The sequence below is a fragment of the Perognathus longimembris genome, chromosome 22 (assembly GCF_023159225.1).
Source record: "Perognathus longimembris pacificus isolate PPM17 chromosome 22, ASM2315922v1, whole genome shotgun sequence".
Classification (NCBI taxonomy): domain Eukaryota; kingdom Metazoa; phylum Chordata; class Mammalia; order Rodentia; family Heteromyidae; genus Perognathus; species Perognathus longimembris.
Genome location: NC_063182.1, coordinates 3,688,411 through 3,705,164, shown reverse-complemented (window position 1 = coordinate 3,705,164; position 16,754 = coordinate 3,688,411). Strand labels below are relative to the sequence as shown.

At 46.8% G+C, this 16,754-nt stretch overlaps 1 protein-coding gene across 1 annotated transcript; it reads right to left on the bottom strand.

The window, feature by feature from the left end:
* Window positions 1-2,735: 2,735 nt before the first annotated feature.
* On the bottom strand, window positions 2,736-16,455 carry Grxcr2 (glutaredoxin and cysteine rich domain containing 2). Its single transcript, XM_048331549.1, has 3 exons — window positions 16,120-16,455; window positions 10,114-10,341; window positions 2,736-2,918 (listed from the first exon to the last, which is right to left on the bottom strand). Exons 1-3 carry the CDS (start codon window positions 16,453-16,455, stop codon window positions 2,736-2,738), a joined length of 747 nt encoding a protein of 248 aa, XP_048187506.1.
* Window positions 16,456-16,754: the final 299 nt, after the last annotated feature.

The following is a 16,754-nucleotide window of genomic DNA, read 5'->3' as shown; positions in this document are numbered from 1 at the left end:
CAAATAACCACAAGAATTAACCATGCACTAGAGATACCTGCACACTCGTGTCTATTGCTAAGTTATAGAATCAACCTAGATACCCATCAGTGGGCGAACAGATAAAGAAAATATGACATACAGACACAGTGGAATATTCATTCACAAAAAAGAACAAAAGCACATAATTTTCCAGAAAATGACGAGAACTGAATATCATCATGTTAAACAAAATACGACAGACTCAGAAAGGTGCGTATCAATGATTTCTTTCACAATCAAAATAAAAAAAGAAAGAAAGAGGAAGGAAGGAAGGAAGGAAGGAAGGAAGGAAGGAAGGGAGGGAGGGAGGGAGGGAGGGAGGGAGGGAGGGAGGGAGGGAGGGAGGGAGGGAGGGAGGGAGGGAGGGCAAGCCTACAGATAGTTGTGTGATAACTTTTGCCTGGGTTTGTCTCAAACCACGATCGTCCCAATCTCTGTTTTCTGAGTAACTGGGAATAGAGATATGGACCACTACCAACAGCTATTTATCCTTTTCTAACCATATGCATTCTGTACATCTTTGTATTACATATAACTGATTAATTTTTCTGCATTATGTGTTATAGATTTATTAGCTACAAATACATTTACTATATAAATATAGGAAGCTAAGTCTACCTCTAAAATGTAAGCTCCACAGGGGCCAAGATTTTGTCTATTTTGTGTACAGATACATTCTTGATGTGTGATATCTGTTGGTATGTAACAATACTGTGTTGTATACTTTAAAAATTAAGAGAGAGAGAGGAAGGAGGGATGGAGGGGAGGAGGGAGGGAGGGAGGGAAGAAAAGAAAGAAAGAGAAAGAGAGAGGGGAGGAGGGATGGAAGCAGAGGAGAGAGAGAGCTAGGAGAGTAGCTCAGTGGTAGAGCATGTGTTTATCATATGTAAAGCCCCGAATTCAATCCCCAACATATCAAACAAAGAAACCAAAAACCCACTAAAGCTATCCACATCCCTTCCTGTATTCCCACTGTTCTCTCTATTTATCCCATCCAGCCTTTGTCTCACTACATGGTAACGAGTGTCAACGGTTTATAAATCTGCTGACGTCGGCATGACTTGCCCATATCAAGTGACTCCGTGATACTGCTCTACAGACAGCCCAATGCCCCTTTCAAAACCAGAATACACTGAGAGATCCATTGCCATCACCCCTGACTCTGGAAAGGCGCAAATACCACAGCTGTGAAAAAAAATGTCATCAGAGGAAGAAGTTAGTTAACCACAGAAGCTAGGGAAGCCTAGGAACACGATAAGAGACGGTCGACAAATCATGATGGCGACAACGCCTTATTTTCATCTCTTTTTATTAGAATTATTTCTGTTGCCCCCCCCCAAAGCAATCCACTGCTGAATTATTTTTAACAGCTGAATAGGAGAGACTAACAAACAAATCTTAGAAACGGATGAAGATATTAAATCAAAATCATTATCATAAAATGCAGTGGGTGTCTAAAAGATGACAGTGTTACTTTCACTGGGTGTGGGGAGCCGGTGTCAGAACGTAACACAAGTTCATTAGCAAAAGTGTCTTCCAATTTTATTTAAGAGGAGAGAATCACCCTTAATATGTGCATTCATGGACAGTGAAAACACGCCTGCTTTGGGTTGCTTTTTCTCTTAGAGGTTTCTAGTAGACACTTGTCATATATCTGTGTTCCTTTGTAAAGAATTATGGCTAAATCTTTGACTTAAAATGCTTAAGTGTTAGTGGCTCAAGTCTGTAATCCTAGCTACTCAGGAGACTGAGATCCTCAGATCTCATTTCAAAGCCAGCCTAGGCAGGAAAGTCCCTGAGACGCTTACCTAATTAATCATCAAAAAGCCACAAGTTGGAAATGTGGCACAAGTGATAGAGTACCAGCTTTGAGTAGAAAAAAAAAAAGTGAATACAAGACCTTGAATTCAAATCCCAGCACCAGCTCACGCGTATGTGCACGCACACACACACACAGAAAAGAAAAAAAAAATAATAATGTGTGTTTGATAAGCATTCACAGGTTGAAAGATGTTCTGTTACACACAGAGACTTAAGCACCAAATGTATCATCAATAGCTTTGACTTGGCTTATAACTTCAGTAGAGACACGCAAAGATGTCCCCTTTCATCTTGCCCTAGGAAGTGAGTGCCATTGCTCCCTGCCTGGGTGGCCAGGGCCCAGGCGCGTCTTGCAGGAGGCCCTGGAGGGAAGGCCTCCTCCCCTTGCCTGTTTCAGAACGCGCATTGTGTGCTGACCACGGACCCCAATGTGTTCACCTCCCGGGTGGCCCTACCTTCCCGCTTCTGCTTAATTACAAGTTCCATTTGACCCACAACAATCCCAGAAGCAACGGCCTTGCATCAGAGAGCTGCCTCTTTATTCTTTTCTCACTGAATAATTTTGCAAGATAACTCCCAACCAGAAAATGACTGCAACCTGCTGCCTGGAGGGGTACATTTATTGGTTCACTGGCGCCAGAAAAATAAATAAATAAAAACTGAACTAAGTCAAGTGAGCTATAGGCACACACTCCTGCAAGAATAATTTTAGAACCAGTGTCACAGCAGACTTGAATTCAAAAAATGTCCCTACTACTTAGACCCTTGTGGAGATAGGGCTAGCCTCACCAAATGCCATGCAATGATGGAGTTCTGCTAGTGTGGGCGAAGGAGGAGAGGGTAGTTTATGGGGGATCATTTGGGGGGAGCAAGCAGGCCAAGGAAAAGCGCAGCTATTGGTTACAAATGTGGCAAGGCTGCAGCCCATTCTCGTTGCAGGCGGGGCACCTGAGCGCCCGGTAGGACTCCTTGAATCGGTTGGCCAGCATGGAGAACTTGCTGCCGTGGCACAGGGAGCAGGTGGCGCTGCCCGACCCTCGGCAGTGAAGACAGTTCTCCTCCGGAAGCTCCGCGTCCTGCAGAAGACAGCACAGCGGTTAGTCAGCCAGGCTGGCCGGGGCGGTGGGGGGGGGGGGGGGCGGAATCGAGCACCGGGACTCAGCCAGGCTGGGGCAGAATGGACAGACCCAAGCAAGGCCTTCCCCGAGGGCCAGCGAGGGGCACAGCCGGGGTCGCCCACAGCCCTTCCACCAGGGGGAGCTCTCACAGACACGACAGGAACGCAGCGTCTCCTGTGGCCACGTCGTAGAGACACCCCACGCCTCGCGGCCTCGGGGGCCCTGTGACCTGTCCTGGCTACGAGCTCCATCAAGACTGTCTTTTCCTCACTGGCGAAGGCGAATCCGAAGCCCCCGTGGTCGCTGGAAGACGCAGGTGCTTTTCTAAGGCCTCTCTATGTGTCAGTCCCCCTAATTTGCACAACATCCCAGTGAGCTCATTTGAGTCCTCCCTTCCTGTCCACAGGCAAATGAGATACTGAGCAGTTCATAGGTGATGTCACACACACACACACACACACACACACACACACACACACACACACACACACACACACACAGCACGGGAGCTGCTAAGACGGTAGGTTTTGATCCCAGGGGGCTGGGTATCAGAATTCATGTTTCGAATGACAATGTGATCGTTACCCAACAGTTCATGCTTAGGGTGACGGGGAGAGCGTGGGGATGAATGAGTCTGTGCTGGCGGCCTTCACAGCGTAGCTCTGAGTCCTTGTCCTATCGGATGCTCTTTGAGAACAGCGTCCGAGTTCCTGGTCAGTACACTAGGGCCGCGGCCGAGGTCGGACACGGGCTGTACCGCGTGCAGTCTGCCCTCGGCCTCTCCTCGTCTGTCTCTCTCCCTGTGGAGGGACAGGCATTGCTTCCCACTCAGTAGCTGGGATATTATGGGAGGGGAGATATGGGAATGCAATCGATCCTCTCAGCATATCATAGGGCTCCAAAAGAGTACACGGGTTTTTTTTTGCCAGACCCGGGGCTTGAACTCGGGGCCTGAGCACTGTCCATGGCTTCTTTGTGCTCGAGGCTAGTGTTCTACTACTTGAGCCACAGCGCCACTTCTGGCTTTTCCTGTGTATGTGGTGCTGAGGAATCGAACCCAGGGCTTCGTGCATGCTAGGCAAGCACTCTGCCATTAGGCCACATTCCCAGCCCCAAGAGTTGAGCTATTCTTTAAGCCTTGTCAATAAGTCCTTCACACTTACTCTACCACTAAATATCTTCCACTAAAATATCTCAAATAGGGAGGAGGTAACAAGTTGAACAAGAAATGTACTCACTGCCCTACATATGAAACTGCAACCCCTCTGTACTTCACTTTGACAATCAAGGAAAAGTATATTTTTAAAAATCTCAAATAGAGTGGCAACACCACACTCCTATAGTGAGACTCTCCTAAGAAATAAGGGTATCAGACTGGTGCCTGGAGAACCTAGTAACAACTCCTGTCCATTTCAGCTTTGAAAACCTTTTCCAAAGCCAGGCACTGGTGGCTCACGCCTGTAATCCTAGCTACTCAGGAGGCTGAGAGCTGAGGATTATAATCCAAAACCAGCCCAGGTAGGAAAGTCCATGAGTCTCTTATCTCCGATTAACCACCAAATAAGCTGGAAGTGGAGCTGTGGTTTAAGCAGTAGATTGCTAGCTTTGAGGGAAAAAAAAAACCCTTAGGCCCTGAGTTCAAACCCCAGGACTGACACACACACACACACACACACACACACACACACACACACACGTGTCTTTCCAAACCCATCTCATTTTCTCAATCCTACACTCATATTCCTGGCTAGCGCTCTACCAGTTTGAGCCACAGCTCCACTTCTGGTTTTCTGGTGGTTAATTGGAGATAAGAGTCTCATGGACTTTCCCCACCCGGGGGCTGGCTTTAAACTGTGGTCCTCAGATCTCAGCCTCCTAAGCAACTACGATTGCAGGTGAGAGTCCCTGGCACCCATCTTGTCTTTGTATTCTTGAATTAGTATGTTATGGATTGTGGCCATGCACTAACAATGGAGGAATGTTTCCTTCTCTTAAAGTATTTAAAAATAAATAAATTTGACAAGATAGTATTAAAGCAAATTACCATTATTCATTTCATCTGGCAGATCTAGTATGTTTTATGTTTTGCCCGTGATCCTAGTGAGATTCTAATGATGCCAGCCAATATTTTGAGGGCAGTATAGTAAAAACGTTACTGCAGTGCTACCCATGCAATACACAAATTCATGTGCACAGAACGCCAAGAAAGAGATTGGAAGATTAATGAAAATGACCTAGCCAGCCAAGTGCAGAACACGAGAACAAATTTTCATTCAAATGATATGTAATGACCATGGTTTTAGGGCTCATATTCCATCTGTGTTACCCCTCTCAGACTGTTTTTAATCAGCCAATTAACTCAACAAGTATTCCACTAGCTTTATTCTATATGTGTGTATAGACTGGACATCTTTTTCTTCGTTTCTTGGTAATAAAGCAATTGTGGATTATTACTATTAGTTCATGCTAGTTGAGGTTGCCTTGAACCTTCTATGTAGTCGAGACTGGCCTCAAACTTGGTCGTAATGCTTCTGCCTCAGCCCTCGGAATGTTGGGATGGCGGGCAAGTGCCAGATATTCAGTGGAAGTGCACAGAATATAGCTGCCTTGCTCAGGCAGAGCCCCTCCGCCCGCTGACTGCTACCTCCCGCTACCCAGGAGACGGGGCTTTAGCACTCCTTCCAGACACGAGCTTTCATAGCCCTAAGGACGGCACCAGCATCAATGACTTCAAGGGACCGCAGAGAAGAGTGGCGGTGACCGTGAGATCGTGTGCTTCCTGGCTCCAGTGACCTCGGGTAGGTCACGTGACATCCCTGGGCCTCCATTTTGCCAGTTGAAGAATGAGACTGCTAATAATTCCTGCTTCACCAGCCCCTTGTGAGGATAAAATGAAAAGATGAAGCTGGGCTGTGGTGAGCCCTCAATCAATAGCACCCTCCATCATCATCACCAGCATCACCACCATCATCTACCTCAGCATCCCAAAGGTGAGATCAAGAAAAGCATTACAAACCCCGGGGTGACTCGGAACCTCACTTCCACTGAGCACAAGACCAGAAAGATGCCCTTGCCCGTTTTCCTGAGGCTCAGTTCTTCCTCTCTTTTGCTGTCTGTGACGGAGAGGCTGGAGCGTGGCCGGACCCTTGGCCTTGCCCCGATCTTCCACCAGGCCCCAATTGCTCCCCAGTTCTACGTAGGCAGAACAATGCACCCCTGGGGCAGGAGTTCTTTGATGTTCTGTTCCAGAATAAAACTTGTGTGGGCATTGATTGCATGAGGATCGGGCAAACAAATAGCAATTTAAAACACAGTCTAAAGGACAGACAAGTGAAATATAAGCCTTCCAGCAACTTCTGCTTCCCAGCCCTGTCCTAGTTTATAGCACTACCACTGGAAATCACAGATCGCCCCAAATTGAATTTAAAGGTAATTGTCTGCCAGCCCTGGAGTTGCTTTTTCATTCAGGCTTCCATGTTACTATTTCTAGACGTCCTCTGGAGGAAAACATCCTCCTACAGGGCTGTGGCACGATAAAAGAAGCAACGGAATGAAAGAACTTTAGAGCGGGAAGGGAATGTTTCACATTTCAATATTCAATCACCTACCTCCTGCCACGTGAGTTTCTCAGTCGTTCTGCGTAGAAGATGAGTGAAAAGGTGACCTAAGATTGGTGACATAAGCTGGCACTTATGTTCCAATGTTCTTTGGGTGTGTGTGTGTGTGTGTCTGTGTGTGTGTGTGTGTACATATGCGTGTGTGCTCCTAGGCTGGAACTCAGGGACACGGCGCTGTCCCTTAGCTTTCTCGCTCAAGGCAAGGGCTCTGTCACCTGAGCCACAGTTGCACTTCTGACTTTTGGGGGCAGGTAATGGGAGAGAAGCGTCTCACAGATCTTCCTGCCCGGGCTGGCTTTGACTTGGTATCCTCAGATCTCAACCTCCTGAAGAGCTCGCATGACCGGTGTGAGCCACAGGCCCCTGGCAGCATCCCGTATTCTTTGGCACGTGTTTAACCAGTGCTTACTCTTCTATTCCAGGCGCTGGGTTTCTGACCTGGGACTTGCCGTGTTGTGCTCAGCGTGGGCACTGGCCCCTCCCCGCATGGAAACCAACGGTGGAGAAGAGCCAGCGAGATGGGAGGACAGAGGGGACACAGAGGGGGTGAGGGAGGGGGTGGGCCTCACCGAAGCCAAGGGAGAGCCGGAGTGGTGTGAGGCCACTGTGATTGCAGGAGCTGAAGGGCTAAGAAAATAGGCTGGATGGGCCGTGTGTCTGGGGCAGAGGGCATAGGAGGCTGGAAGAGCCCGCCGGAGGGACCAGCGCCGGCCAGCCTCCCCGGGGCTTTCTTGTCCCGAGCGGTGAAAGGATATTGCAAGTTCGGTGGGTTAATTGAGTGGATGTGAGATCCGACGTGGGGAGATGGGAATCGAAGTTAAAAGCCTTGTTCCCGAGGTGGCTTGCTGTCTGGATGGAGAGAGTGAAGGAGAACGGAGGAAAGCGGCTTCTGGAGAAGGTTGTGGAAAGCTAGGTGGATTTGTTAAAAAGAGAGAGAGAGAGAGAGAAGGAAGGAGGGAGGGAAGGAAGGGAAGGAAGGAAAGGAAGGAAAGGAGGAAGGAAGGAAGGAAGGAAGGAAGGAAGGAAGGAAGGAAGGAAGGAAGGAGACAAATGAGATAACTCAGAGGTCTTTGGGACCTCAACTTAAGGCTGTCACTCAAGCCCATTATAGCCTTCATTTCTGTGCCAATCCTGGGCTTGAACTCAAGGGCTAGGCACTGTCCATGAGTTTGTTTGTTTGTTTCTCAAGGCTAGCACTCTGCCACCAGAGCTATAGCTCCTTTTCACCTTTGTTTTGGAGGGGGTAGGCAACTAGGGATGAGAGTCACAAGGACTTTCCCACTCAGGCTGGTTTCCAACCACAATCTCCAGATCTCGGGCTTCTGAGTAGGATTACCGGGGTGGCCACTGATCCCTGCTGACCATGGCCTTCTTCTTCTCTTCGCCTAGATACTCATAGAACAGGGGTGTCACCCAGGCTTCAGAAAGTCCCTGGCCCATTTTCTGTGCCAACATAGGGGGGAAAGAGTGTCACAGAGGCTGGGCGCCAGTAGCTCACACCTGCAATCCTAGCTACTTAGGAGGCTGCGACCTGAGGACTGCAGTTCAAAGCCAGCTTGGGCAGGACAGTCCATGAGACTCTTATCTACACTTGGCAACCAAAACTGCCAGAAATGGAGCTACAGCTTAAATAGTAGAGAGCTCGCCTTGAGCAAAAGAGCTCAGAAACAACACTCATGCCCTAAGTTCAAGCCCCAGGACTAACACACACACACACACACACACACACACACACACACAGTGTCACCAAACACAGAAAACTGTGACACTAGGGGCAAAGTATGGTAGCCAGCAAATTCTCCCGAGTTGGCACCCGAGTTTTTAGCTTAAATTCACCAAAAATCGCTTCCACACCGCAAACTTCACACTGCGAATTAACAACCCACCCTCTTCCTCCCGCGCTGAGCCTGAGGACGGAGTCCACAGTCAGACTCCTTCAAAGCCTGGGAGAGAAACAATTATATTCTCTTTCTATCTCAAAATACACAAAAGAGTGTCTATTCGTAGCTCATTGTCAATTAACAGTGCTTAATAACTTCAACATCTAGTTGATATTTTCCATTAATCATATTTGAAAGGCATTTTTTAACACTAATCTTTAATAAACTGTTTGGCTGTGGCGCCCTCTATCGGCGGTCCCTATACAGCGTAGCGTCACTGCTGGAGTGAGGGTGAACAGCTCCGTGCTTTCCCTTTCCCATGTTGAAACAAGCACACAGAAGTTCGCTTGTGCCTAAACTAGCTCGTCGATAGACAAACGATGTCTGTTCGTTTCGACTAAACAAATGTGCAAAGTGGACACGTGACTTTACATGACATCATCACCAACAGTAAGTGACAATACCAAGAGAAGAAGCACCACAAAACGCAGAAAGGAAGACCAGACCACCCCGGCACCCCGTGGGTCAAGCCTGTTATCCTAGCTACTCAAGACAATGTGATAGGGAGGGTTGGGGTTCAGATCTTGTCTGGGCAGAAAAGTTCACAAGACTCTATCTCCAAAATAACAAGCAAAAGTAGAGCTGAAGGTGTGGTTCAAGTAGTAGACATCAGCCAAGCAAGCACAAAGCCCTGAATTCAATCCCAGTACCAGCAAAAGAAAACAGAAAAAAAGAAAAGAGGAAAGGAGAGGAGGGGGGAGAGAAGGGGAGATAAGGGAAGAAGAAGGGAGGGAAGGGGAGGGGAGGGGAGGGGAGGGGAGGGGAGGGGAGGGGAGGGGAGGGGAGGGAAGGGAAGGGGAGGGGAGGGGAGGGGAGGAGAGGGAAGGGAAGAACTGGTTTTCCACACCTCAGAAACCACCTGTTTGGCTGGGTGCTAGTGGCTTGTGCCTTGATAATATTAGCTACTCAGAAAGCTGAGATCTGAGAACTGCAGTTGAAAGCCAGCCTGGGCAGGAAGGTCTGTGAGATTCTTATTTTCAATTAACCACCAAAAAGCCAGAAGTGGATCTGTGCCTCAAATGGTGGGGCCTGGAGCACAAAAGCTCAGAAACAGTGCCCAGGCGTTGAGTTTAAGGCCTAGGATTAGCACAAAAAAAAATAAAAGCAAAACCCCAAATCAGACAAATGTTTATAAGCCAGGATCATAGTAGAAACAACTTTTAAAAATGAATGGCTAATCAGATATGAAAAGGAGTCCAAGAAAACTTAAATTATGTCTGCTATTGCTAATATGTTAAAATACAATGAACATTAAAATTCCTTCATATCTTCAATATTTAGGCATAACTATTTACATTCAAAGTTTTAGCTAAGTAGGGCATGATCAGAACAATCTGGAAGCAGATAGCTGGTGTCATCCTAGCTTTTTAGGAGGCTGAGATCTCAGGATCAGGGGTCATAGCCAGCCTGGGTAGGAAAGGCCAAGGTATTCTTATCTCCAATTAACTCCCAGAAAAATCGCAGTGGAGCTATGGCTCAAAGTGGTAGCGTCCTAGCCTTGAGCACAAAACTCAGGGACAGCGTGCAGAACCCGCACTCACAGAAAAGAATTTGGAAGCCACTGGTGTAGGGCTACCCTGCCTGCAACCGACATACCTGTGCATACTGACTGTGGGGAAAGGGGCCTTCTGTCTCCAGCAGAGACCCAACGCTTTGGTCCTCGTCCCCATAGCTTTCTTCTTTGCTCATCAGAGACTCCTCCTCAGCCTCCTCTTCCTTCTGGAGAATTCTCCTCATGAAGTCTCTCTTGTCCATTGGGGTCCGAATTATTTTCAGGTTGTTCGTGTAGATGATAATCTTTCCAAAATCTATAATAGGTGGGGGCTATAGAAGCAGAGAATGAGCATAAAATGAGCCATCGCCAGCAAGAGATTTGATTCACTAGCAATTGCCAAATATAGGATCTAGCACCCAACCAAGATCCAGAAAAAAAAGAAAAACTAGAAGGAAGAGTTCCACACTCCAGCATTTATAATCCGGTCAGACCTCAAGGGGATGGTTGGCTCCTTGGCTCGTTTACTCTCCCAGAACGCTAGGGAAAGCAGATTCCTTCTTGCTGTGGATGGTCACCAATCAATCACAGCTGAACTCAGAGTGTAAGGCTTCAGAGGGGAGGGCGTGGTGGGCATCACAGCTGGCAGAGTGGGGCTGGGCACACGGTGTAACCAGGGAAGGCATTCAGGAGTCTCAGAGCAGCGCTGCTCACCCCCGAGTACAGCCTCTAACACAACCAAGAGCCAGCTACACTGCTGGCCCTACACTAGAGGCAATGCTTCAGACTCCAAGCCCAGAACCATACGCCAACCCTTTGCTGGCTTCAACACTGACTGACAATGTTCCCAAGGTTAAATATTTTGACGAAGGTTAAATATTGGACCCCTGAATGCTAGTGATATCAACTTCCGCAAGTAAGGTAGGGATGGGTGGGGGTGGAAAATATGTAAAGCACAGTTGCAAAAGCTAGTGGGCGAGACATGTTGTTGTTATTTCAAATGTTTCTTCCATGGCGTATGCACACTTGGGCTACACAGTTACGTGCGTCCGCAGGAAGTGTTTTACCCTGCTTGTAGAACTGCCTAGACCAAATCTATGTAGGTGCTACAAGCACTCAATCTCATATAGAAAGCCTTCATGTATTCAATCCAAACCAGACCTGAGCAGGACTTCAATATTCAGATTGTCTTCCTTGAAATAGTAGTGGGGTTTTCGGGAGTTATTTATCAAGCCCTAGCCGTTCTCCCTGGCCCTCTTCCCTTTCTCCTCCTCCGGAGGACCACTGGCAGCCTCCGCTGGATTCCTGTTTCACACTCGGGACGATCAGGTTCTGAACTCAGAAGGTAAGGATGGTGGTACTTTTGGAAGGTTCTATTTCTTACTTCCAGTGAGAGCCAAAGAGGTCCAGTTACTAGGAAGCATGGTGTGTGTGTGTGTGTGTGTGTGTGTGTGTGTGTGTGTGTGTGTGTGTGTGTGTTTCCTATCTACAGCTCTGTTCTGTCCTTTTCTTTTGTGAAAGCAAAGTCTCAATATACAAAGATATGATATCCAATGGCCTGCCTCTAAGCTAGTGAATGCCTGTGAGATACTCAGGAGAGTAAATACTTTCCCTCCAACGGTGGAGAATCCCAAATCACCTCACAGGTGTATTTAAGTTTCCGTCGTCTTGACAGCCAAATTCTCTTGTGTCTAAGGAAGCTCCTTGGATGTAATTCAAGTTCATGTTATCTGGTGACATCCAGTTGCCTGTGAGAACATCCTCTCTTGCATTATAGAAGGCCAGGAGAGGGCCAGGAATTTTTTTTTATTCTTTCATTTTGGAATAAAGTAAAGGTCTTCCTGTCTGGAATGGCAATCTATATGGTTGAGCATTTGTAAATACCCTGGTTTCTGTAACAACATTCCTACAGATTGCTATTCAGGTACCACCAACGCATGCTTCTCCTTGCTGTTTTTAAGTGCAGCAATGCCTTACTTGGTGCTAGGAATTTAATGGGCTTCTGAGAGAGACAGACCTCACTGAAGGTTTATTATACAACTCAATGAGATAAATCTGTCTTGAGATGTGCAAGCTACCCTGCTCCTGTGAACTTTCTGTTTCCTTGATTTATAAAACTCTTCCTTATAGGACAGTTATGAAGATGGCATTGCTCATATCAAGTGTGAAGTGGGTATTCCGGAAAGGTGACAACGCTCCCTTTCCCATTCCACATTTCCGTGAGCTTTACAAGCTTCCATCTGTTTTCATTCCTTAAAGTATTTTTTTTATTATTTATAACTACTTTCTCTGTCCATAAAATAAAATTAAAAAATGCTCAACAGTTCTTTGATAAAGACCTGCTCATTATGGCAATGATCGGTAATGTTTGTTGAACATATGCAAGAACCCAGCACAATGCTAAATGCTTCATGTTATTACGTGTGTGTGTGTGTGTGTGTGTGTGTGTGTGTGTGTGTGTGTGTGTGTGTTGGTCCTTGGACTTAAACTCAGGGCCTGGACACTCCCACTTAGCTTTTTTTGCTCAAAGTTGGCATTCTGCCATTTGAGCCACAGCTCCACTTCCGGCTTTTTTTGTGTTTAATTGGAGGTAAGAGTCTCCCTGAGCAGGCTTTGAGTGAGGAGCCTCAGATTCCAGCCTCCTAAATAGCTGGGATTACAGGCGTGAGTCACTGAAGCCCAGCTGTAGGATCATTTTTAATCACAGTAACAGCCCTCTTATTTCTGTTACCCTTCTGTCTTGTCAATGACACTAAGGTTCAGCAGAGTTAACCTCAGAGTTTGCCCAGGCTCACAGAGTGAATCGCTGTAACTGCATATAAAGATCATGGTCGAATGACATCAGTCTTTGCTTGATGGTGATATCATACACATTATATAGAAATGATCTGATCGTGTTAGCCTCCTCCGGGAGCTCAGGTACACTGACACTGCTGTGCTTCTGTCACCGCCATGCAACTCCAGGACATGTTCTTTTTCCCAAGTTGAATCTATACACAGGGCAGGGGGTGTGGCTCAAGCCGCAGAACATTTGTCTGGCAAGCACAAGTCCCTGAGTTCAAACCCAGTATTTGTGGTGGTTGTTGTTGTTGTTTTAAAGATCCCAGTGCTGGTGGCTCATGCCCGTAATCCTTGCTACTCAGGAGGCTGGGATCTGATGAGACTCTTATCTCCAATTAACCAGCAAAAAAAAAAAAAAAACAGAAGTGGAACTCTGACTCAAGTAGTAGAACACTAGCCTTGAGCAAAAGCTGGTAAACTGCATGCATGCACACACGTGCACGAGCTCGCCACGCATGCACACACACACACACACACACACGCACGCACGCGAATTTACAAACAATAACTTATTTTTCTCTCTGTCCCAAGGACCTGGTAACCACATGTACTTTATGTATCCATAAAATGTAACTATTTGGCGTGTGTGTGTGTGTGTGTGTGTGCGTTTCTGTGTGTGTGTGTTTGTCTGTGTGTGTGCCAATGGTGGGGCCTGGGCACTGTTTCTGAGCTTTTGTGCTCAAGGCTAGTACTCTAACACTTGAGCCACAGCTCTGCTTCTGGCTATTTTAGGGATTCCTGCCTGGCTGGCTTTGAACTGTGGTCCTCAGAGCCCAGCCTCCTGAGTAGCTAAGATAATAGATGTGAGCCACTGAGCATCCAGCTGAATTAGACATTTTTTTTCTTTTTGGAAACACCATGGAAGTGATCCTTACAATACAGTTGCTTTTGTGAATGGCTGGTTTCACTTAATTTATTGTTAATAAAGACATGAACTTAATTTCTCCAGGATCCATTCATGTTATCGCATGTCAAAAATTCCTTTCTAAGATAGAACTCCGTACATATAACCTCTCGCTTACCTATTTGCCAACTGACAGACATTTAAGCCGTTCCCACCTGTGAATTGCCACGAACATCTGTGAGCAAATGTCTGCCTGAGCTCACAGCCCTTCCCGCGAACGCCCGCGCCCCATGTGGTCTCACGGCTGGTGCTCGCCAGGGTTCATTCCACAGCCGGAGTGGCGATGGAAAATCACCATCGCCTAAGTCTTGTGTCACGGATACCACCCCATCAACTGCCTCCGTGGGCACCGCCGCGTGAATCCGTCGTGGCTACTCTCCTATCCCGAGCTTGGCCTCAGAGGGATGGGCCGCTTCATCAAGCCACCAAGAAGACGTGGAAAGAAAGTCCCCAATATGACCTCTAGAATACGTTAGGGTTGTCTGTGGTTGTGTCGTTTTGTTGCTGTTCTTGTTATTCGTGCCTGTACTGGGACTTGAACTCAGGGCCTGGGCACTGTCCCGAAGCTTTTTCACTGTCGCTGCTGTCTACTCTGCCAGTTGAGCCACAGCTCCACTTGCCTCTTTCTAGAGATTAATGAGAGATGAGAATCTCATGGGCTCGCCAGCCCAGGCTGCCTTTGAGCGATTCTTAGATCTCAGCCTCCTGTGCAGCTAGGATGTCAAAGGCGAGCCACCAGGGCCTGGCAAAGGTCTTGTGTTGTAACCAACGGAGTTGTGCTGCCACAACCTGGTTGTGTAAGTCCACGCCAGAATCATGTATTTACTCAAATGCCAAATACGGCGCATGATGTATGAAACAGTCCTAAATTATCCACCGCTGTCTTGTATAAGATGTGTGTGAACTGACTTTGTAAATTCTCAACTTGCAAATAAGGTATGGTTGAGAGGGAAGATTGTACGATCGCAAGATAACCGTGCCTAAAACATAATAAGTGCTCAAGACATGATAGTATATCCTTTGTTATGGTTATCTAATAATCTTGATTTTGAAAAAGGAATATGGTCATAAAGACAAGAAGACCTGGGTTCCTATTCTGTCTCTGCACCTAATAAGGCTCCTGTATTAAAGATGGGTCCCTTACATACTTGATGCACCATTTTCCTCATCTGCAAAATGAAAGGAACCTCCTTTGCCTTTCTCCCCCATGATAAAGACCCAGTGTGATAGATAGAGAAGGAAATAACACCCGTTAGAGCTGATAATGCCAGTCCGGGGCCCTCAGTGACATTAGGAGCTGCTCATTCCAGCTCCCTTTCATAGTCAAAGGAAGCCTGGTATTCATTTTTGTAATTGTAGACACACCAATAATTATACTTTTACCAATACCAACAAGTCCATTACATTTGTCTGCAACAAATGTATTATCTATTCTCTTAGGAAAGTAGCAAGCAAAATGATTAGAGAGTAATTATCTGAACTTCACACTTCAAAGATGAGGGTACCCAGATCCAGGTGCACTATTCATTAATAACCTGAATGCATTATAGAATGGCATTTGATCTTCAAAAGAATCAGGAGATTCTTGTTCCCACTAGCGAGAACGTGTATTCATCTCCTGTGAGTTTTGAAAACCATGGAGTGTGTTCCAGGTTCTTCTAACTTAAGACAAACTGGTGTTGTATGGGTGTTTGATTTTCCATAATACCAGAGATGATTTGCAAGTGAAGCATATGTTTCAATCAAACTATTAGCTCCAACGTCTTCCCCAGGGAACAGCTCCCCACCAAGTTTTGTGCCAGCTTTCCCCAGGACTCCATCTACCCAGAGCTCATATTAATCAGCATGGCAAAGAAAAAAAAATTATCAAATAGAAAAACATTTGAAAAAGCAGGCAGTAGGAAGGTGTCAGGGGGATATAAAACAAGACAAGGAAAAACCACGAGCTAAATAATTGGCTGGAGTGAAATGAGCACCTTCAAACATTCAGCTCTTTCAGGAAACAAAACGACCTACTGCTGCATAATTTTCTCAAACGACATTCTGGCAATCTGAAAACCACTGTACCTCTATTTAATTTACATGCTGGGAAAACTCAGCCAAAGACCCAATTACCATGTATTACCCTGGATGGAATTTATCTGAATGCTATTTATGCTCGTTGCACTTTCCAGTGGATAGTCAACAAGCATGTTATTTTGGTCCCCGAAATATTATTCTAATAACAAGCTTCCATTCCGGTGCACCTATAGCTCTGACTGGTAGCCGAGCGTGAATAAGATACAAATCTGAAGCAATTAGGTGTTTCTCTACATCATGTTAGGAAGCCTTTCCCTGGAAGTGGTTAACTGCATAAAATACTAACCTTATGGTCATTTGTCTTGTAATCATTGAACAGAGGCTGGCTGCCTGCCAGAGTGTAGGCCTTGCCCTCTCTGAACACGCTGATCTTCTGAGCAGTCAGCTTTGGGGGGTACAGAGGAGGTTTGGGGGCCTCCCCGGACCCGTACACACCATCCATGGGCTCAAGAGCTTCCTGGAGAAAGCTGTGCGGGTATTCCTCTTTGGGCGATTCTAATTCCTGCCCATCTTCGAACACCTGCTTCAAGACCCGACCGCTGTAGGAAGAGGAGATTTTGAATCGCACTTTCCGGGGTTTGTCGTCGCTCTTTGGGTTCAGCTTCTTCTCCGAGTCCTCCATCGGAGGAAGAGTTCACCCCCACGCTGTCCCTGCTCCCGTGTAGCCAGGGAAACTTGGGACTCTGAGAAAAGGGCATTTTATTTTCTCTCCTCCCACATATGATTAATTCACGTTGGTGCTGGGGTGTGCTCAGTTACAGTAACTGACACCGGCACATTATCTATTGATAGACCCTCATGCAAAGCCCGGTGATCGTGGGCTTATGGGATGAATGGAACTTAAGACAGGACTGCTCTTGTCTTGCAGGCATCTGGTCCTCAAGGTCTGGTCTTAGATCTAACCCCAAGCGCACCGGTCTC